At 43.7% G+C, this 23,012-nt stretch overlaps 2 protein-coding genes across 3 annotated transcripts in view; both read right to left on the bottom strand.

Moving 5' to 3' along the window:
- The window catches only part of LOC147111228 (ankyrin repeat and SOCS box protein 11-like), a 30,880-nt gene extending 24,361 nt beyond the window's left edge, over positions 1-6,519 (bottom strand). The window contains exon 1 of one of the 2 annotated variants that reach the window (XM_086001913.1): positions 6,440-6,519. The gene's annotated coding sequence lies outside the window, so the exon portion shown is untranslated. Of the gene's footprint in view, positions 1-6,354 lie in introns of both variants that reach the window. The other variant, XM_086001912.1, reaches the window with a different exon arrangement.
- Positions 6,520-15,613: 9,094 nt separating this feature from the next.
- The window catches only part of LOC147111227 (plexin-B1-like), a 246,671-nt gene continuing 239,272 nt past the window's right edge, over positions 15,614-23,012 (bottom strand). The window contains exons 35-38 of the mRNA XM_086001910.1: positions 22,096-22,160; positions 20,475-20,550; positions 20,179-20,253; positions 15,614-18,135 (exon numbers count right to left, since the gene is read on the bottom strand). Coding sequence (XP_085858036.1) covers positions 18,031-18,135; positions 20,179-20,253; positions 20,475-20,550; positions 22,096-22,160 — 321 coding nt within the window. The 3' untranslated portion in view covers positions 15,614-18,030. The remainder of the gene's footprint in view (positions 18,136-20,178; positions 20,254-20,474; positions 20,551-22,095; positions 22,161-23,012) is intronic.

The raw sequence follows: 23,012 nt of genomic DNA, 5'->3' as shown, positions 1-23,012 counted from the left end.
CATTGACTCCGGATCCCATTACATCTCATAGCTTCAGGTCAAGCATGGGCAAGGAAACCTCCTGCTGATTACCACCTACCGCCCTCCCTCAGCTTATGAATCAGTACTCCTCCATGTTGAACACCACTTGGAAGAAGCACTGAGAGTAGCAAGGACACAGAATGTACTCTGGGTAGGGGACTTCAATGTCCATCACCAAGAGTGGCTCGGTAGCACCATTACTGACCGAGCTGGCCGAGTCCTGAAGGACATAGTTACCAGTCTGGGCTTGCGACAGGTGGTGAGAGAACCAACACAAGGGAAAAACCTACTTGACCTCGTCCTCACCAAACTACCAGTCGCAGATGCATCTGTCCATGGCAGTATTGGTAGCAGTGAACACCGCACCGTCATTGTGGAGTCGAAGTCCCATCTTCACACTGAGGACACCCTCCATCGTGTTGTGTGGCACTACAACTGTGCTAAATGGGATAGATTCAGAACAAATATAGCAGCTCAAAACTGGGCATACATGAGGCACTGTGGGCCATCATCAGCAGCAGCAGAATTGTATTCCACCACAATCTGTAATCTCATGGCCCGGCATATCCCTCACTCTACCATTACCATCAAGCCAGGGGACCAACCCTGGTTCAATAAGGAGTGTAGAAGAGCATGCCAGGAGCAGCGCCAGGTATACCTAAAAATGAGGTGCCAACCTGGGGAAGCTGCAACACATGCATGCTAAAATGCAGACACAGCATGCTATAGACAGTGCAAAGCAATCCCACAATCAACAGATCAGATCAAAGCTCTGCAGTCCTGCCACATCCAGTCGTGAATGGTGGTAGACCATTAAACAGCTAACAGGAGGAGGAGGCTCCATGAATATCCCCATCCTCAATGACGGTGGAGCCCAGCACATGAGTGCAAAAGACAAGGCTGAAGCGTTTGCAACCATCTTCAGTCAGAGGTGTCGAGTGGATGATCCATATCGGCCTACTGCTGAGGCCCCCACCATCACAGAAGCCATTCTTCAGCCAATTCGATTCACTCCACGTGATATCAAGAAACGGCTGAGTGCACTGGATACAGCAAAGGCTATGGGCCCAGACAACATTCCGGCTATCATGCTGAAGACGTGCTCCAGAACTAGCTGCACCTCTAGCCAAGCTGTTCCAGTACAGCTACAACACTGGCATCTATCCGACAATGTGGAAAACTGCCCAGGTATGTCCTGTCCACAAATCCAATCCGGCCAATTACCACCCCATCAGTCTACTCTCAATTATCAGCAAAGTGATGGAAGGTGTCATTGACAGTGCTATCAAGCGGCACTTACTCAACAATAACCTGCTCACTGATGCCCAGTTTGGGTTCCGCCAAGACCACTCGGCTCCCAACCTCATTACAGCCTTGGTCCAAACATGGACAAAGGAGCTGAATTCCAGAGGTGGGGTGAGAGTGACTGCCCTTGACATCAAGGAGCCCTAGTAAAACTGAAGTCAATGGGAATCAGGGGGGAAAACTCTTCACTGACTGGAGTCATACCTAGCACAAAGGAAGATGGTTGTAGTGATTGAAGGTCAATCATCACAGCCCCAGGACATCGCTGCAGGAGTTCCTCAGGGCAGTGTCCTAGGCCCAACCATCTTCAGCTGCTTCATCAATGACCTTCCCTCCAACATAAGGTCAGAAATGGGGATGTTCGCTGATGATTGCACACTGTTCAGTGCCATTTGCAACTCCTCAGATAATGAAGCAGTCCATGCCCACATGCAACAAGATCTGGATGACCTTCAGGCTTGGGCTGATAAGTGGCAGGTAACATTTATTATGTCCGTGTGTAATTGAGACACGGACTGCAGGAGTTGGTTATAACAGGTCTTTACTGAGTAGAGACAAACTGGAACTAACTATGCAAAGTTACTACACAGGCTTATCTACAGGGGTGGTCACTACTGGTACTGCAGTATACAGGGGCTGCAGAATATAGTTCCTTCTGCAAAGTACATACACTACAATTCCTCCCCTTTTAGCTAAACAGTACATAACATTCGATTAATAATTAAATAACATATTTACAATTACAGTTGCTATATACATTAGCTGAAGTTAAGCAATTACAAGTTCAGTCTTTGAGGAGGCTTCCTGATTCTGTCTGGATAACGCCTCTTTGGGGTATCAGGTTCTTCTGGCAGAGTTGATTCGTAATCAACGTCGTTGTTGGGTTCGTCTGCTTCCAATATTCCTGATTCTGAGGTAGATGCAATTGGTACTTCGGTTTCATCACCAGGTGTATCGGATCGTGGTGTGGAATTGACGTTTTCCAGTGACTCTAGAATCTGGTCAGCATGGCGTCTTACAATGCTCTCTCCAACGTCCACGGTATACATTAGAGGTCCTTGCCGTGTACAGATCGTTCCTGGCTGCCAGTTCTCTGTGCGGTAGTCCCGGGCCAAAACTGGTTGACCTATCTTAAAACTCCTGGTCGGCCTTTCATTCATATTCTGAAACTGCCTGTTCTCCACATCTCTTCTGATGTTTGGCTTAACCAAATCCAAGCGGCATCGTAGTCTTCGATTGAAGAACATCATGGCTGGAGTTTGGTTGGTAACCGCATGTGTCGCATTCCAGTAGGCAAACAAGAAGTTATCCACCTTGTGTTGTAGAGGTATGTCTTCATTACACATTGCCTTGATAGCCTTCTTGAATGTTTGAACGAACCTCTCAGCCAATCCATTGGTGGCTGGATGATATGGGACGGATGTGTAATGCTTAACACCATTGTTCTTTAAGAACCTCCGGAACTCTTCAGACACAAACTGTGGTCCACTGTCGGAGCAAATCTGTTCAGGCAGCCCATTTCTGGCGAATATGGTTCGTAAGACTGTGATAGTTTTTTCTGTGGTGGTTGAGGACATTTTTATTACCTCTGGCCACTTTGAATGTGCATCCACCGCAATTAAAAACATCGAGTCCATAAATGGACCAGCAAAATCAATGTGCACCCTTTGCCATGGAGATGAGGGCCACTCCCATGGATGTAGAGGGGCTTGTGGTGGGGCGTTTTGGACCTTCTGGCATCCGGTACAGCTCTTGGTCATCTCTTCGATTTGTCTATCGATTCCCGGCCACCACACAAACGCTCTGGCTAAGTTCTTCATTTTTACCCCTCCCAGATGACCCTCATGAAGCTCATTGAGCACTCTATCCTTCAATTTGGGTGGAATTACTACTCTGGATCCACACATCAAGGTTCCTCTGCACACTGACAGCTGTTCTCTTCTCAGCAAGAATGCTGGCAACAGTGGTTCGCCATTTGCTGGCCATTCCTTCACCGTTAAATCATAGACCCAGGAGAGTGTCGGGTCATTTCGTGTTTCCTTTTCTATGTTTGCATTCGTCACAGGTAGACATTCGACTATGGTCGAGTGGAATATCTCCACTGGATCCGCTGCAGCTGCTTCTTCCACCGTCGGCAACGGTAGGCGCGACAATCCATCAGCATTCCCATGCTGTTTAGTTCCTTTGTACTCGATGTCATATTGGTGTGCCCCTAGGAAAAGGGACCACCTCTGTAGCTGTTGTGCTGTCATTATCGGGACGCCCTTCTGAGGGTTGAAAATGGAGACAAGAGGTTGATGATCAGTTAGTAGAGTAAATTTCTGACCGTGCAGGTAGTGATTGAACTTCTTCACCCCCCACACCAGGCTGAGGGCCTCTCTGTCAATCTGGGCGTAGTTACGCTCGGCTGAAGTTAACGAGCGTGACGCAAAAGCTATCGGCCTCTCTGAACCATCAAGGAATTTATGTGACAGTACCGCTCCAATGCCGTAGGGAGACGCATCACACGCCAGTCTTATCGGTAGTGATGGGTTGTAGTGAGCCAATACTGCTCTTGAAGTGATTAGGTCTTTACTCTTCTGAAAGGCCTGCTTACATTCATCGCTCCATTTCCATGCTACTCCGAATACCAGTTGATTATACTGGTAAAGACCTTTGTGAGTGCTTATCGTGAGATACTTCCGAGAGGATTCTTCAACCTCCATCTGCAAATATGCTTGTGCTAGGTCAATTTTTGTAAAACGCTTCCCTCCCGATAGTGAGGCGAAAATATCTTCTATCCTCAGGAGAGGATATTGTACTGTGTGAAGGACTGGGTTCACCGTCACCTTGAAGTCCCCACAGATGCGAACCTTCCTTGGCTCCTCAGACTTATTGTTTAACGTTTTCTTCATGACAGGAACGATGGGTGTCGCCCACTCGCTCCAGTCTACCTTAGATAACACGCCTGCATTCTCCAGATTCTCCAGCTCTGCCTCGACGGCTGGGCGAATTGCATATGGTACCGATCTTGCTTTGAAAAACTTGGGAATTGCATTCTCTTCTATTTTTATCGAGGTGGTTACGCCTTTAAGAGTTCCCAGTTCTTGTTGAAATACCTCTTTGGCATTAGCTAAGATTTTTGACAATCGTCCAGGTGTGATGTCGTCATCCTTTTTACCAGCCACCGTCAGTGCCTGAATGGAGTGCCAGTCTAAACTTATCTTTCTGATCCATTCACGTCCCAATAAAGGTGGTCCACCATCTCTCTCTCTCCTCTCTTCCCGACAACGCTGCTCGGCCCCATTGAAAAGCCACCCGATCGAGCTCTAGCCCGCCGCAGCCCAGGAAGGATCAGTGTACTACCTGCCACCAGCCCGCTTAGCTGGAACACCATCGGCAGGATAACCAAGCCCCGCTCTTGACAGCCTCTCCTGCAAATCTTCAACTCCGATGAATCAGAGGTGGTTGCCCACGGTCGACGCCCGTTTCTTCTGTTTGCTTTATTATTTTTTTTCTTTCTTCCTTCTGGCCTCGACCTCTGACAACTTCGCTTCAGGGATGGATCCCCATGAGGTGGTGCAGACTGTAGGTAAGTTCGGATCTGCTCGTCGCCAGTATTATGTCCGTGTGTAATTGAGACACGGACTGCAGGAGTTGGTTATAACAGGTCTTTACTGAGTGGAGACAAACTGAAACTAACTATGCAAAGTTACTACACAGGCTTATATACAGGGGTGGTCACTACTGGTACTGCAGTATACAGGGGCTGCAGAATATAGTTCCTTCTGCAAAGCACATACACTACAACATTCATTGCTGAATCCCCCACCATCAACATCCTGGGGGTCACTGTTGACCAGAAACTTAACTGGACCAGCCACATAAATACTGTGGCAACAAGAGCAGGTCGAAGGCTAGGTATTCTGTGGTGAGTGTCTCACCTCCTGACCCCCTAAAGCCTTTCCACCATCTGCAAGGTACAAGTAAGGAGTGTGATGGAATACTCTCCACTTGCTTGGATGAGTGCAGCTCCAACAACACTCAAGAAGCTCGACACCATCCAGGACAAAGCAGCCCGCTTGATTGACACCCCATCCAGCACCTTAAACATTCACTCCCTCCATCACCGGCACTCCGTGGATGCAGTGTGTACCATCTACAAGATGTACTGTAGCAACTCGCTAAGGCTTCTTCAGCAGCACCTCCCAAACCCGCAACCTATTCCACCTAGAAGGTCAAGAGTAGCAGGCGCATGGGAACACCACCACCTCCAAGTTCCCCTCCAAGTGACACACCATCCTGATTTAGAAGTATATCGCCGATCCTTCATCGTTGCTGGGTCAAAATCCTGGATCTCCCTCCCTAACAGCACTATGGGAGTACCCTCACCACACGGACCGCAGCGGTTCAGGAAGGCGACTCACCACCACCTTCTCAAGGGCAATTAGGGATGGGCAATAAATGCTGGCCCTGCCAGCGACGCCCACATCCCATAAAAAACGAATACAAAAAAATATGGAATTTATCTGGGTTGATCAGCAGGTTAACTATGAGTTTACATCTAATCTGTAAGGAGTTTGGTGATCAGTATGTGCGGCCTGGGCTTCCCATCTTCAGTGACCTGCCAGGGGGGTACATCTGCACCAAGGGGGCAGGTTTCAATTGTACCCCCTCCCTCCTGCCACACAGGAGTTGGGTTACATCAGGACCAGGGTCACTAAATAAGCCAAATTCTGTTTTTATGACATGGGATTCTGGGTTTGTTTTATTTTGGGGATCGCATTCAGCGAATCAGTTGGGGGTTTTTCCCCCCAGCAATACCAGTCATCAGGCTCCATTAACAACAGAATAAAAAAAGCAGCTGAATCTTTAAATAGACCCTGAGAGAAGTGGAGAAAGGCCAGAACCTCTCGGGCTTCAGACGAGCCCTCGGGGCTGGCAATATTCGGCACATTGAACACAGGAGGAATTGCTGCATTGTACAGTGGGCCCGGGTTCCTCCCCTTACACCGGCAGCGAATAGATCCGGCATGCAGACGCCGTTACCTCGGCCTCATAGCTCAGACACCACGGTTACAAATTCATCGGGCCCAGACCGCCGCTCCCAAGCCCTCCGTTTCCTGCCGGTTACCCGGGTGACGACGCTCTGTCAATCGCCGCTCTCCGCGGTGCTGAACGCCGTCGTCCTCCTCCTCCTCCTCCTCCACCCCCCTCCCGTACGTGCGTGCGCGGCCCCGACCTAGCACGCAAAGCCACCCGAAGAGCGTGCGCGCCCCCCCCGAGAGCCAACCCTTCAGCCCCATCTCCCTAAATGTGGCAAAGTCTCATCTTACAATAAAACTCCTTTTGTTTCGTTTTTTAAACAATTGTCTCGTCCCTTTAAGGTGGCAAAGCCTCATTGTACAAATAAAACTTTTGTTTCGCTTCTTAAACAACAATCTCCCACTTGTCCTGACTTATGATTCCTTAACTATCTCAGGGTGGGCCTAGGGAGGTTACAATTGGCAACAGTCCTGATGTAGGAAGGGAGCAAAGGAATTCAGTGAAAGTTCCCTCGTCTGGGTGGTGTCTAATGCTCTGTGCTGGAAAGTTTGCATTTGTGAACTTTCGAGTGAGGCTAAGGGTGGAGTTGACTTGTGTGGTCAACCTACACTCATCCCAATGGGCAGACGCAAGATACTGGCAGACCAGGGGCACCTGTAAAAACATGACCTCAGGGAGTCAGTGGCTTTAGAAGGAGAAAATTGGAAACAAAACCTTAGGTTTGTAACTCATTGCAATTGGAAACATCATAAAACTCTAAATCTGAAAGTTTGGACAGTAATTGAGTGATGATACAACAGAAAGCACAGGAAACACCAACATCAAATAGAAAGTTTTATACTAAGATTCAGCTAGATATAATAAAAACTTGCAGCTTTGATTGTTGTGCATTATGTGGTCAGACCCATTTGTCAGTTCCCATTGTGATAGGTGTTTTAATTGTTTATAAGAACATAAGAAATAGGAGGAGTAGGCCATTCGGCCCTTCGAGCCTGCTCTGCCATTCAATAACATCATGGCTGATCTTCTGCCTCAACTCCATTCACTGGCCCTATCACCATATCCCTTGATGCCCTCGCTAGTCAGAAATCTATCGACTTCTGTTTTGAATATACCCAATGACTGAGCCTCCACAGCCCTCTGGGGTAGAGAATTCCAAAGATTCACCACCCTCTGTGTGAAGAAATTTCTTCTCATCTCAGTCCTGAATGGCCTACCCTTTATCTTGAGGCTTTGGCCCCTGGTTCTAGACTCCCCAGCTAAGGGAAACATTCTCCCAGCATCCATCCTAACAAGCCCTGTAATAATTTTGTATACTTCAATGAGATCCCCTCATTCTTCTGAATTCAAGAGAATACAGGCCTAATTTACTCAATCTCTTCTCCTACGACAGTCCCGCCATATCAGGAATCAATCTCGTGAACCTTCGTTGCACTCCCTCTATGGCAAGTATATCCTTCCTTAGGTAAGGAGACCAAAATTGTACACAGTACTCCAGGTGTGGTCTCACTAAGGCCCTATATAATTGGAGTAAGACTTCTTTACTCTTGTACTCAAATCCTCTTGTAATGAAGGCCAGCATACCATTTGCCTTCCTAATGGCTTGCTGCACCTGCACATTCACTGTCAGTGACTCATGTACAAGGACACCCAGGTCCCTTTGAACATCTGCATTCCCCAATCTTTCACCATTTAGGAAATACTCTGCCTCTGTTTTTTCTACCAAAGTTGATAACTTCACATTTATCCACATTATATTCCATCTGCCATGTTCTCATCCACTCACTGAGCTTGTCAAGATTCCCTTGAAACCTCTTCACATCCTCTTCGCAACTGACACTGCCACCTAGCTTTGTACCATCAGCAAATTTGGAAATGTTACATTTAGTCCCCTCATCCAAATCATTGATATAGATTGTGAATAGCTAGGGCCCAAGCACCAATCCTTGTGGTACTGAAGTACCCCACTAGTCACAGCCTGCCATCCTGAAAAAGACCCATTTATCCCCACTCTTTGTTTTCTGTTAACCAATTCTCAATCCATGCTAGTATATTACCCCCAATTCCACGTGCCCTAATTTTGTTCACCAACCTCTTATGTGGGACCTTATCGAAGGCCTTCTGAAAATCCAGATACACATCTACCAGTTCCCCTTTGTCTACTCCACTAGTTACATCCTCAAAGAACTCCAATAGGTTTCACTTTCATAAATCCATGTCTGCCCAGTCTTACTATTAGTTTCTAAGTGCCCAGTTATTGCATCCTTTATAATAGATTCCAGCATTTTCCCAACTACTGATGTGTTCCCCGTTTTCTCTCTCCCTCCTTTCTTAAATAGCAGGGTTACATTTGCTATCCTCCAATCTGCAGGACCCGTTCCAGAATCTATAGAATTTTGGAAGATAACAACCAATGCGTCCACTATTCCAATGGCCACCTCTTTCAAAACGCTAGGATGTAGGTCATCCGGTCCTTGGGATTTATCGACTTTTAGTCCCATTAATTTTGCTAGTACTGTTTTTTTACTAATAATAATTTCTTTAAGTTCCTCATTTCCGTCACACTATTGGTTTTCTTAGTGTTCTGGGAGGTTTTTTGTGTCTTCCTCCGTGAAGACAGAAACAAAGTATTTATTTAATTTCTCTGCCATTTCCTCATTCCCCATTATATATTCTCCCGTCTCTGACTGTAAAGGACCTACATTTACCTTCGCCAGTCTTTTCCTTTTCACATACCTATAGAAGCTTCTACAATCCGTTTTTATATTTTTCGCTAGTTTGTGCTCATATTCCATTTTCCCTTTCTTTATCAATTTCTCGGTCCCCTTTGCTGATTTCTAGAAAGATTCCAATCCTCAGGCTGACCGCCTTTTCTGGCAACTTTATAAGCTACCTCCTTTGACTTAATACTAGCTTTAATTTCTTTTGCTAGCCATGGTTAGATCACTTTTCCTTTTGGATTTTTATGCCCTAGAGGAATATATGTTTGTTACAAATTATGCATTATTTTCTTGAATGTTAGCCATTGTATGTCCACCTTCATACCTTTTAGTGTAGTCTCCCAATCTACCATGGCCAGCTTGTCCCTCATACCCTTGTAGTTTCCTCTGTTTAGATTGAAGACCTTACTTTCAGATTGGACATCATGGGCCAGATTTTCAGTGTACCACGAGATGGGCTTTCAGGCGTGCGGGGGGCAAAAATCCTGAATTTGGGGGTCCCGACACCATCCCACCCAAAACCCGCCTCCACTTAAGTTTCAAGGGAGGCGGATACCTGCCCCGCACTGGGACCCGCCGACCCGAGGCGGGAAGGGATTAGTGCCAATTAACTGCCTGTTAACAGGTAGTTTTTAGCCTAATCCCTATTTTGAGGGGTGTCTGTGGGATTCCCGATGGCTCCAAACCACGCCAGGTTAGAGCAGGCGGGCCGTCGGGTTGAAGGACTTGGAGGGGTCGTGATGTCGGTGTTCAGGTGAGTGATGGGTGCATGAGTGCGAAGGTAAGTGTGTTTGGTGTGTCTAAAGTGTGTAAAGAAGTTTTACTTACCTGTACTTACCTTAACAGCCTTTCTTCCTCTAGGCATCGGGAGTCCATCACTCAGCCGGAACTGAAAGCTGAACGACTGCGATCTGTCAAAAGTGACAGCCTTCAGCGCCGGTGACAGTTCTAACTGAGTCTGCGTAGAAGGACTCAGGTTAGAAGTCAGACTGTCAGTGTTTGACAGCTTCAAACAGCTGTGAAACACTGATATTTCATCTGTCAAAAACTCTTGACAGATGAAATTTCAGTCTGTGACATCACCTGTTGCCGGGTAGCCCTTAATTGGCCTGCTGAGCCCGCTGGGTGGGCTCAACAAGGTCAATTAAGGGAAAATCGCATCGAGTGGCCGGACGTCGATGGAGGCGGGACTAAAACCCGAAAGTTGTCGTCCCGCCTCCTTCCCGACAGCTTAAGGAAAATCCAGCCCCATCACTCTCAAACTTAATGTAAAATTCAATCATATTATGGTCACTTGTCCCTAAAGTTCATTTACACCCTCAGTGAGCCATAGATCTAAAACTGAAACTAGCTCTAGAAATATTTGCAGTGCTGTGGGTTTGGGACCGAGAGAGAACAACATAGACACCCAATTCCTGAATTCAAGTTCTACTTTTTGTACTTTCAAAATGGAGGACAGACCACTCTGGTGAATGCTGCCTCATAGAAAATAACAACATTTCCTATGCTTGAACTAGCCCATTCTAATAATGTACAAAATATTTATCTTGTTTCAACAAATTAATTTGCTGTAAGATTTGCATGTGGAGCTTTATCTAGGAGTGTTGCTCGGTGTGTGGGGGAAATGAAAGAATGATCGAGAAGAATAGAAAGATGACACTTTTCTACATTTTTTGAATATTTTATTACCTGCAATTTGTATGCGCAATTTGTCCACTTTTCTTTAATAAACAGATTAAGGTAAGAAGCTAGTCGATTTGGTTATTTACAGATATTACATTGATGATTATTTGCTAAAAATTAACAATCTTTCTACGCTCATTGCAGAGCCAGCTCTACACATTATCTTACACTAGACAGTAAAACATTTCATTTTAATCTCCTTCAGTATATAAATACATTACTGTTACTATATACAACTGCAAGTCAGTGCGATACAGCAACCAAGATTTCCAGCAGCGATCAAGTGGTGATAGACAGATGCAAATACCAGAAAAATATTAGTGCAGATACTGCACTAGTAAGGAGACCAGACAAAATGGGCAGAGGTTTTTTTTTTGGTAGTGGGATGGCAGGGGCGGGGAGGGGAGGGTTGAATTAGCAATGCACAACCCCACAACCCTGGTCTAAAGGCTCCAACTCCCACAGAGTCTTCATAAATACAGGTTCTACTGAGGTACCCAGGCAGTCGTGATCTACAGGCTCCAACTCCCATACTATTATCACAAGAACAGATCATGCTGCAAGTCCTCCAGAGCTCTGACCCAAAAGCCCCAATTCCTACACATAGTGATCACAAATGCAGACCCTCATTGTTGGCCATTACAGCCTGCACAAGAGGTTCCATTCCACTGTGCTGTCTGATAGACAAGTTCCATATTAAGACTGCTGCTCACCCTGATTGAGAGCCTCTGTTCCCCACCCTATTTCCCATGTAACAATTGTAGAGTTTACTGGTTCAAAACTGAATGAGTACTGAATACAAAAGGTATCCTGAATGGGACTATACCAACACATTTTGCCTACATTACAACAGTGACTGCACGTCAAAAGTACTTTATTGGCTGTGAAGTGCTTTGGACGGCCTTCTGACATGAAAGGCACTATACAAATGCAAGTACTTTCTCATCATACATCTACTGTTATTGACCAGTCACTCAGCCTCATTAGTAATGCTGCTTTGAAAGTCGGTCATCCGCTAAACATTTTTATTCATACTTACCCATGTACAGGGCAAAGGAGGTTTCATGCCTTTCCATTGGCATTACTGCAGCAAGTACAAATAGCTTTAGAAGAGACTTTGAGTTAACTGAATGGCTTGCTAATAACTAGAAATATCTATTCTCCAGAGAAATGCCAAGGATATTTTTACACGCAAAAAAAATGGTTATCCTGCACTGGTCTTTACAATCTCATTCTATTTGTTGCAGTACAATAATTGAGCCTAAAGAGTGTCCATGTTCAGGACAATCTCACTGTGAATAAAATAATTTAAAAGAGCAAACAGGGTTACAAAGCATTCTAGATGTCCCAAACCGGTCAAAGCCATTGCACTATGGAATATATTTTTCTTGGTATGTGAAGTTAAAGACAATTTATTTTACTAATAACAGTTTAGCAAAGGGAATTTTTAACTTTACTCTCAACCTCTTTGCAACTGGTTAGCCTCACAATATGGAACCTTATTAGTAAGTATTTGAACTTCTGCGCTCAAATCAGATTTTTGGATTTGTTTTGGCTCAGACTAAAGGAAAGAGATATTTTTCACACTCTTACTATTCCGTTAAGGTGTTACAAAGTACCGAGTCAGAAACTGCAAGGACATAGTCTTTTTTTTAAAAAACTTACTCACAGTTGTTTCTAGGAAGTTCTTTTATATCAGTTTCTGTGATTGACAAATCTCTGTTGCAACCAATTTTCGCCATCAAATCATACAGGAACAAAAGAATAATACAATTGAAAGCCCCAAGAAGATCCAAAATGGTTTTGATTGGCTATTTCAAAACAGTAAGAGATGCAAAGCACCTCTCTCTTTCTCTGCTCCCATAGCAAGTGTTTTTTTGTAGGTTTTCTTCTTAAACGGATGCATACACTAAATAACCCTCTATCTCACCTGAAGACACAGCCCCGAGAACCTTTATTCAGTAAGCAAAAATAAACTGTCCCTGGTCGTATCAAACATTTATGACACAAATTACAAAGTAACTTTAAAAAGTTTTAGAGTGACTGAACAGATATTGTTTGGGGGGGGGGAACTGAAATTAAGTGGAAAATGAGGAACTTGGGATGTTATCTAAACTTACTGATACTCTCAACTCCATCACAGTAATCTGTTACTGCATATTTTCAAGGAACTTGTGCTTAATCATATGAAGTGTTATCATATTGTTCTCTTACTTCGTAACTAGAATTCAGTTTACCAAACAGAACCATGAAAATTAAAGGCATTGCATCCTCACCAACAGAACCCAAACTGAAAAGCGAAAAGTTTATAAATTCTAATTTGAAGGTCAGTAAGAGTTAATGAAGCTTAGGGGATAGTTTAATTTGAACAAAAATGGCACCAGTTCACAATAAAAATATTGCTCACTGGGTTAGTGTATATATGGCAGCGGAGGGGGCATAATCAACCTTGCTGTATCAATAAAACAAAGTGATACAAGGTATTAGTGCACTAAAATGCTCCCTCATGAAGCAGTAGAACATGAGTTTGTTCTTATTTTTCCTTACACGGCAAGTTTCCCATCAGTTGGAGCATCTGAGGAAGAGAGGGGGAGAAGGAGAACAGAATAAAAAGGTAAAGCGAAAATCAGTGAGATTTGCTTTTCTAATTCCTAGACCTAGCTCAAGAGTAGAAAATGCTTGGATAATGGAGTTCTTGCCAACCAGCCTTGGCTTGGGAATGTTGGTGATGGTGAAGTGATTAATGTGTAATGTATGAAATGATGAGAATCATGCATTAAAACAGCAACTGATCTTTAAGGGTAAATCTCTTAAAATAGTAATTTTGGATCTCCAACAAAAAAAAACAAAAAAAATTAGGGCAATATTATTCATAATTATCATTTTTTCTTAAAGTTTGTTTAAAAATAATCATAGCTCTCATTAACACGCATCTTCGGCAGTGTTACTACAATGAATGTGCTAATAAACCTTTACCTAGCATGTAAGTGTGTAAAAACCTGGTCATACAAATGACACTTCAGACACGAGAATCCACTGTCAGCCCTACTCTGTTGAATAAGCCAGAATTCCATACACTTAGGCAGCATATGGCTGTGATTAACCCTTTAGTGAGAACCAAAACTTAGTTAATTCATCACATCATAATCCAGGGTACACAATTCTAGAATGCTCAACAGCATATTAAGAACCTTCCTGAATTAAAATTTAAAAAACGGCAGAGATGTTGTGGCTTGGAAGTTTAGACCCCCCCAAGCGTACCTTATTTTCAAACATAGTTATTGATTTTGATGTTCCCCGACTAGCTTCCTTCTCAGTCATAACCTTCCTCTTCCTGCTCCCCACCCACCCACCCCCCCCCCCAAGCCATTACAATACACTTGGAACCAGTTCTCCTCACCAGTACAATCAAGAGGCCCAGTTTCCATAATTCTTAAAAGATACCTGCAGCAAGTGAAGGGCATCTGGAGGCACAAGACTTGGGTAAGGCCCAATCAATGCATTTTCTGCCCACCTCTGTGGTGTAAAGATACCCCAGCATCTGTACCGATGCTTTCTGCTCTGTATGTCAACAACCATTTAGGACAGAAATGAGAAGGAATTTCTTCACCCAGAGAGTGGTGAGCCTGTGGAATTCTCTACCACAGAAGGCAGTAGAGGCCAATTCATTAAATATATTCAAGAAGGAGTTGGATATATTTCTTAAGGCTAAAGGGATCAAGGGGTATGGGGAGAAAGCAGGGACAGGGTACTGAATTTGGATGATGAGTCATGATCGCATTGAATGGCGGAGCAGGCTTGAGGGGCCGAATGGCCTACTCCTGCTCCTATCTTCTATGTTTCTATGTTAACCATGAAATTAATGTTCTCAGAAAGGCTACGCCACAAAGATGAAGTGCTCTAATCGCTAAACAACCTTGAAAGATGAGTGTTACTTTCTTGACCCAGTAACTTGACAAGTAAACCCAGTAATAATTAACCTGGCAGCAAGAATGTGAAAATCAAATCTCCTGATTGGACAATTTTTTAATAAATACCCAATATAGAAAGCAAAAATATTCATTTCATTTGATTTTTTTGAATTTAAAAGGGAGTTTGTCTTCTCCACTGCAAGGTTAGGGTGTTATAAGGTATAGATCACTCTCACCCAAAGGGCCACAGGTATGAACTACAATTTCAAACACCATTTTAGCTCACTGGCAACGATTCCCAAGTTGTCGATTGAGCTCCACACTGTGGCTCAACGACATTTGTTGCTGTTCAAGTTGGGTTTGTCGATGTCATGGATCCCTCGATATGTTCACACGTGTGATTGTTGTGCTGTGGAGGGCACATAAGTGCTTGTTCACCATCACGATATAATCAAGCATTTCACAGAACACAACAAGATACAAAGGTACCGGTGTCCACATCTAACCAGGCTATGTCCTCTAAATAAATAAATACACACTATCGTTTAAAAACAAAATAAATTTTATCACCATTTTGAAAAGTGAACTCATTTTTAAAAAAAAAATCTATTTCAGTGGTTTAGTCACAAATACAATCATCATAATGCTGTGGGTGAAAAAAAACCACCCAGAAAACCATCTGGTGTCACCACTGCGACTTATTCAAGCAATGTATTCTGGGAAAGGATGACCTAAATTGTAGTTAGCTTGTGCTCTGCTACACGGTAAAACTCTCAAAAGGTTGTTTGGCCCGTCAACAAAGCCAATTATTTTTACATCTCAAAATTCTGAGACGGAATGCCTTATCCCAGCTTGCTTGTGCGTAAACTATTGAAGCTTTTGAAATGTTTTAAACAGAGCGGAGTTGCTGCTTCACCGTCCGTTACAAGTGACTTTGCTGATGGTGAGTTTTAGGACTCACATGATGGGGGGTGGTGGGGGGAAATAAATCAAGCTGTGTAATCAGCTATTACGTACCAGCGAAATTTCCCAATTAAGGCAGATCTTTCAGGCAAATAAGCACCATTGCGGCCATATTGAGGGGTGCAGCTGCATCTTAATAGTGTAGGCCCAACAACATAAGAGACATTTCTAAGTAGTTGTGACAAAAATCTGTATAAAGTTTTATTGTGGATCAGACATTTGTACCAAACATCCTCTATATTTATGTGAATTGAGATGATATATATATAAAAAAAAATTAAATTTAAATACAATTCTGAATTTCAAGATCTGAAACGAAGTCCTGTCTCACAGACTGTACCGTAAAAGAATGTTACTGCACACACCCCAATATGGAGGAACGATTGCGGGTCCTTCACTTCAAGGGAACAACACATTTGAAAACATCTGCTACTCAACACAAACATGGTTTTGAGTTTTATGGTCTTCACACACTAGAAGACCTCCCTCTGGAAGTCTTTGTTTCCCTCTAGAGGGTTAACACTGCTGTTAGAATACTGGATGTGCAAGGCATACTATTTCTGACATTATAATAAATAAAAAATATAATCAAACCTACTTCGAAACAAAGTAACAAAATCCGATTTCCATTGTTACGGAGAATCAACCAATATTTAAAACTTCATCCCATCGCTCCCCCCCCACCCCCGCATAAGATCAGTAAATCCTCAGCACTTCCTATCAAATACTGGTAACCTGCCTGTGGCATGTTTGGACCCAAAAAAGGTATCACACCTTTTAATTAAAATAAAGATTAAAATATTTTTTTTTTTTTTTTTTTTTTTAAAAACAAGTTGTTCAATGAACAGCAGGATCGGACTTCTGATGGTCATGTGGTTCAGGTGTAATCAGTCACTTGAAATGATGGATATTAAAGTTACTCGCTCCAACAAATACAACCGTACCTTGGTATATACACAATAGGTCAGGACGGACAATATAAAGTTGCATACAACCAAAAAATGTAACAGCAGCTACTTGGGAAACTCTGAATAAACTGACATTTGGGAAAGATTGTTCTGGATCGGGAATTTGCCGCGATTAAATTTTGCACATCAGGGCATCTCAAGGAATTACTTAATAAAAAAGGTTTCTGATATTGCTTGGCCCTTTAAAAGTAAAAGAATTCCAAGCACTTAACTATCAGCCAAAAAGAAATGAGTGCCAGCATTAAATGCTGCTCAACCATCCCGAGGCTATTTGTTACTGGGATCTCCTAAGCTCTCACTGGGTGGACATTCATCAGTCTTACTTATTTGAATCACGTGGCTTTCTTACAGAGGGTTTGGATAGCTATCCATCAAAGGCTGATACACAGAGGACAACAGCCCAAAAAAATTAAATCAACTTTTCTGGGTAGGACAATCAGCAGGGCCATGGTTTATAAAATGAGATATCAGATAAAAATAATTATTTCCTTCCCTTTCAAGGAGCTCACCACCATCACTGGGTGCCCAACAGGCAAGATGATATCAACAGATATATACGAGGGTCATTCCAAGAGTTTGAGGAGGCAGGATGGTTTGGTTGAGAGAGGTTTCTATATCTGACAGACATGAAACATCCAAATTGGTTACGGAGCATGAAACTAGTGTGCTTATGGGGCTAAACAATTCCATAAGCCCACCTACCAATGGTTTAACTCCCTCCCGAGGTTCTTCAAACTCACTGAGATGACAACTCTACTTCTCCAAGCTCCTCAAACTTACCAAGTAACAGGGCCTGCTAAGACCTTCTGGTCAGGAATTGGGTGCTTGACTGGATCTTTGTCAGATAATTTCCTTTATAGAGTGCTTACTGCTACCCATCCTGTATTTATTGAAACCAATCATTGTGAATTAACTTGGCCCAACACCATTAGCATACAGCCTCTTCAATGTCATTGCCTTAATATCTGTGCTATTTCCCAATTTCATCTTGCAGATTCCAACATATGACAGTAATAAAAAATTTTTAGGATTAGTTTAAAAAAAATTTAAAATCTCTTTTACGGAAAAAAAAATATTAACATCATTTGTCCATTGATGCACTGACTCTTTAGATTTTTTATGTTTTGTGTTGTTTGCTAAGTCGTTTAATAGTCTACAATATAAACACTGTCAATAGACAGTCCGGTGGAGGCTGAAATGGCCTGGGAGTGGGGAAAGAGACTCTCTTCATTGTTATGCAAGACCTGATGCATCGTGGGAGTCTGCTTCCCTTCATTCCCACGGCTGAAGTAACAGAGGAAGCATGTTCCCATAAGGCACTCCTGTATTCAGCAAGCTCTGTTCACTGGCCATAGTGTCTCATTGTGCCTCCTTCGCGTCAATGCAAAGATGCCTCAACTCCTCCTTCCCATCATTCCTCAGTAGTCTCTCCTGTCACAAGTCCGTGACCTTGTTTTCCACAGATGCAGCAATCTGTTGTAACCGGTAGCCAAGCTGCATCTTCTGCGCGGTTGGATCCTCTTCTAGTGCTGTAATGATCTAAAGGAAGGCAAGAAGTGAAACTAGTTATTCAGCTGTCAGTTTTACAGAAACTCAGGTAGTCCAATGTTGTTCAGCATTAGGCAGGAGAAACAGTGCCCTTCTCCCACTAGTCATTCCCCAATATGGTTATCCTGCTTTGAAGACCTGCTTAGCCTACGTAGACACAGATCCTGTTAAGCCCCCAAAGACCACAACCAATCGGCAGGCTCTGCCTTGGAACACAAAGGCATCAAAATTTCCTCACAGACTCTGCAGATATTGACCCTTTATACACCATCTCTCAGACAACACACACATGTCCCTTCAGACTACACCCAAGCATTTTTTCAAGTTGGACAGACACTGACCTTCCCTGACTGCACACATCCTGACCCTCTGGCAGACTGAACTAAGGCTGTGCACACAGGATCGCCAGACCTCAGCTCAGATGGTCCTTGCAAATCACAAAAAGTCAGACAAGGGACATGCCAACCATCTCCAGTCAGTCTCTGCTTTACATATGCAGACTCTCTCAGACCACCCAAGACCACCCTATCTCAGATTGTCATGATACTGCTGCTTGCTTTCGCTCCTCAAATTAGAATATGGCATGTCGAACAGCATTATAGATGTAATGGACGTCTTTTAAATCCTAAGTATGTTGGTTGCTTTTCCAAGTATGCCTGATTAATCCTATGTTGATGTTTAATGATTAGATTCTCCCATCAGATCCTCTGGTCAGTTAGATAAACTTCATCAGGGATTCAACAGAACTTCAAAGACTGAATCTGCCTCAGTTTGATCAATTCAGAAATGGAATATGACCTGATATAAACAGCTTGAAGTTTTTGAACACAGGTTTTGTAGCTTAAATGGAACTGTGACCACAAAGAAGTAATCACAAAGGAAACTGACTGAAATTCAATCTTTGGAGAGCCATAGAAATTGGAACACTCTGAAAGCAAATGTTCCTGATCCTAGTCTCCACACAGAATCTTGCCTGTACCTACATAAGAAATAGGAGCAGGAGTAGGCCATTTGGCCCTTTGAGCCTGCTCCGCCATTCAATAAGATCATGGCTGATCATCTTTCCCATCTCCACTTTACTGCACTATCCCCATATCCCTCGATTCCCTTAATATTCAAAAATCTATTGATCTTTGTCTTGAATATACTCAACGACTGAGCCTCCACAGCCCTCTGGGGTAGAGAATTCCAAAGATTCATCACCCTCTGAGTGAAGAAATTTCTCCTCATCTCAGTCCTAAATGGCTGACCCCTTATTCGGAGACTGTGACCCCTGGTGCTAGACTCCCCAGCCAGGGGAATCATCCTCTCTGCATCTACCCTGTCAAGCCCTGTAAGAATTTTGTATGTTTCAATGAGATCACCTCTCATTCTTCTAAACTCTAGAGAATACAGGCCTAGTCTACTCAATCTCATCTCATAGGACAATCCCCCCATCCCAGGAATCAGTCTGGTGAACCTTCGTTGCACTCCCTCTAAGGCAAGTATATCCTTCCTAAGGTAAGGAGACCAAAACTGTATACAATACTCCAGGTGTGGTCTCACCAGGGCCCTATATAATTGCAGTAAGTCGTCTTTACTCTTATACTCAAATCCTCTTGTAATAAAGGCCAAAATGCCATTTGCTTTCCTAATTGCTTGCTATACCTGCATGTTAACTTTCAGCGATTCGTGTACAAGGACACCCAGATCCCTCTGAACACCAACATTTCAAAAATACTCTGCTTTTCTATTTTTCCTACCAAAGTGGATAACTTCACATTTCTCTGCGTTATATTTAATGTGCCATGTTCTTGCCCACTCACTTAGCCTGTCTATATCCCCTTGAAGCCTCCTTGCATCCTCCTCACAACTTACATTCCCACCCAGCTTTGTATCATCAGCAAACTTGGATATATTACATTTGGTCCCCTCATCCAAATCATTGATGTAGATTGTGAAAAGCTGAGGCCCAAGCACTGATGCTTGAGCTACCCCACTAGTTACAGCCTGCCAACCCGAAAATGACCCGTTTATTGCTATATGCCTCCATACCTGGTCGTAGTACTTGTTGATGTATTTGTAAAGTTCGTGGAGAGCCACGAGGGAGTTCATGTCACTGGAATAATTCTGTAAAAGAGAACACTGGCTGTAAAGGGAATCATCACCGGGGGCTACTTTCTCTAAAAAAAAAACAGCTACTCCCTGAATCATCACAGCATACAAGATGCTGCACCTCAGTCAGTCTTTACTCTGGACAATCTTCTTGAGCTAAAGAATGCATCATTATTGCATTTGCTTCCAAACGCCCTGAATCCTTTGAGACACACGTTTTGTTCCCAAGTACTTACCCTGGACAGCTCAGCTAAAGCAGAGTTCATTTCCTGGTCACTGGCCGAGATAGTCTGTCGAATGTCTGCGTAGTACCTGTCAGACACAGCAGAGTCCGGTCAGTTACAGCCGGTGATAACATACACCTTCCCGAAGAAACAAGTTCCAGAAATGAACAGCAAGTACATCAACATATGAACAACAGCTTCACACTTCAGGAAGGCTCTCCGTCAGAATCCTTTCTGACGCTGGCTCTGCACCCAAAACATGAACCCATTTTTTTCTCCTCTTTACAGGTGCCGATAGGCTTGCTGTATATTTCCAGCATTTGCATTTTTATTTCAGATTTCTGGTTTTTCCTTTATTTTCAGAAATTAATTTTGAGGACCAAACCCCCTCCCCCCACCTCTTCCCCATTCTCACTCTAAAAGATGACAACTGAGCTCTTGCAAACTATAAATAGCTAGTTTGTGAATTATTGAATGATTTCTCGCCAAAATTGACGTATTCAGGATACATAGAAACATAGAAGATAGGAGCAGGAGTAGGCCATTCGGCCCCTAGAGCCTGCTCCGCCATTCAATGCGATCATGGCTGATCATCCAAATTCAGTACCTGGTCCCTGCTTTCTCCCCATATCCCTTTAGCCTTAAGAAGTATATCCAACTCCTTCTTGAATATATTTAATGAACTGGCCTCCACCGTCTTCTGTGGTAGAGTTTTCCACAGGTTCACTACTCTCTGGGTGAAGAAATTCCTCCTCATTTCTGTCCTAAATGGCCTACCCTTTATCCTCAGACTGTGTCCCCTGGTTCTGGACTCCCCGACCATCGGGAACATCCTTCCTGCATCTAGTCTGTCCAGTCCTGTCAGAATTTTATAAGTTTCAGTGAGGTCCCCTCTCATTCTTCTAAACTCCAGCTAGTACAAGCCCAATCGACCCAATCTCTCCTCATACGTCATTCCTGCCATCCCAGGTATCAGTCTGGTGAATCTTTGCTGAACTCCTTCCATGGCAAGAACATCCTTCCTCAGATAAGGCGACCAAAACTGCACACAATACTCGATATGTGGTCTCACCAAGGCCCTGTACAACTGCAGAAAGACATCCTTGTTCCTGTACTCAAACCCTCTCGCTACGAAGGCCAACATACCATTTGCCTTCTTAACCGCCTGCTGCACCTGCATGCTTACCTTCAGCGACTGGTGCACAAGGACACCCAGGTCTCGTTGCACTTCCCCTTCTCCCAATCTATTGCCATTTAGATAATAATCTGCCTTCCTGTTTTTGCCACCAAAGTGGACAACCTCACATTTATCCACGTTATATTGCATCTGCCATGTTTCTGCCCAATCACCCAACATGTCCAAATCATCCTGGAGTTTCTCATCAGTGTAACCAGCAAGGCTCATTAGCTACCTTTATATCAAGGTTGGGGGAGGTCAAAGGAAACCACATAAGAGCGCAAAATGGCTTTAAAGCCTGAATGTTTAAGCAGCAAAATTTTCAAAGAAAGTCAGTTTCTCCCCAAAAGTCCGAGGTCCAACAATTGGAAGTTTTATTTTCTTGCCTTTCCCTGGGTATCAGTAATGTGACCCCTTAGCAGAGTGGGAGCAAAATGCACGTTTCAGGATTCTTACCTCTCTACCATCTGTTTGTATCGAGGGATGTCTCTGGCATACAGCAGTTTATTAATTGGAGAATCCTATAATAGAAAATTCAACAGGGTCACATCAGGTACACCCGGAGCTACAGTAGACATCATGCCAACAAATTCTGTTCTGGTAAATTCTCAGCACACGCTTCAGAAGTGAAAGGCTGGGTTTGAGATCCCAGTGCAAAATACATGTGTTAAACAAGTTGAAGCTTTCAAAGCTCTGCGCTGAGTCAATCCAACAACGTGATAGCATCAGGGCTCATCAACTGCTTTGGAGGAACTAGCCAAGCCAGCCCACAGCCAGGCTAAAATAGGGAAACATGGGGATCTCTCCCTCCACACTCTTCTGAAGGCTTCATTCCATGCCTTCGCTGGTGAATCACCCAAGTGGCCATTCTTCATCTATAAACCTAGCCAGTGATTGTTGACAGGCTACTCAACTGTGGGGGCATCACAGGTGAGCCGGATCTTGTCCTCACCCGACATCTACACACAGACGCACTTTCCAGCATGGCTGACTGGATAGCCAGTAGGAGAGAGAACTCTTGCTGACTTTCCTCTCCCTAACCCTGGAGTAACGAGGCCAGTTGTTGCACCCTGACTTAAATCAGCTCACGTGGCACACACTGAGAACCAATGTGGGAAACCTTCTGCCTCAGGTCTTCATCTGATTTTACAGACAAGATCCCACAGTCTCCACCCTGTTAATTACAGCAGCCCAGTTTATAGTGCCCATAGTTATTAAGATTAAGAATCAGATTATTAGAATGGGCTCCATTATAGAGGAATCAAACCTGGGCTAGGTCTGTATGAAACATTTTAACATGCAAGATAGGGATCTGCGATGCAGCATCGTTACTTCATTGAACAGACCTGTGTGTCCACATTTTCAATGCTGTT

The sequence above is a fragment of the Somniosus microcephalus genome, chromosome 11, assembly GCF_052327205.1.
Source record: "Somniosus microcephalus isolate GS21.2 chromosome 11, FLI_Smic_1.0, whole genome shotgun sequence".
Classification (NCBI taxonomy): Eukaryota; Metazoa; Chordata; class Chondrichthyes; order Squaliformes; family Somniosidae; genus Somniosus; species Somniosus microcephalus.
Note: the sequence above shows the minus strand (reverse complement) of the source record. Positions and strands in the feature narration are given on the sequence as shown.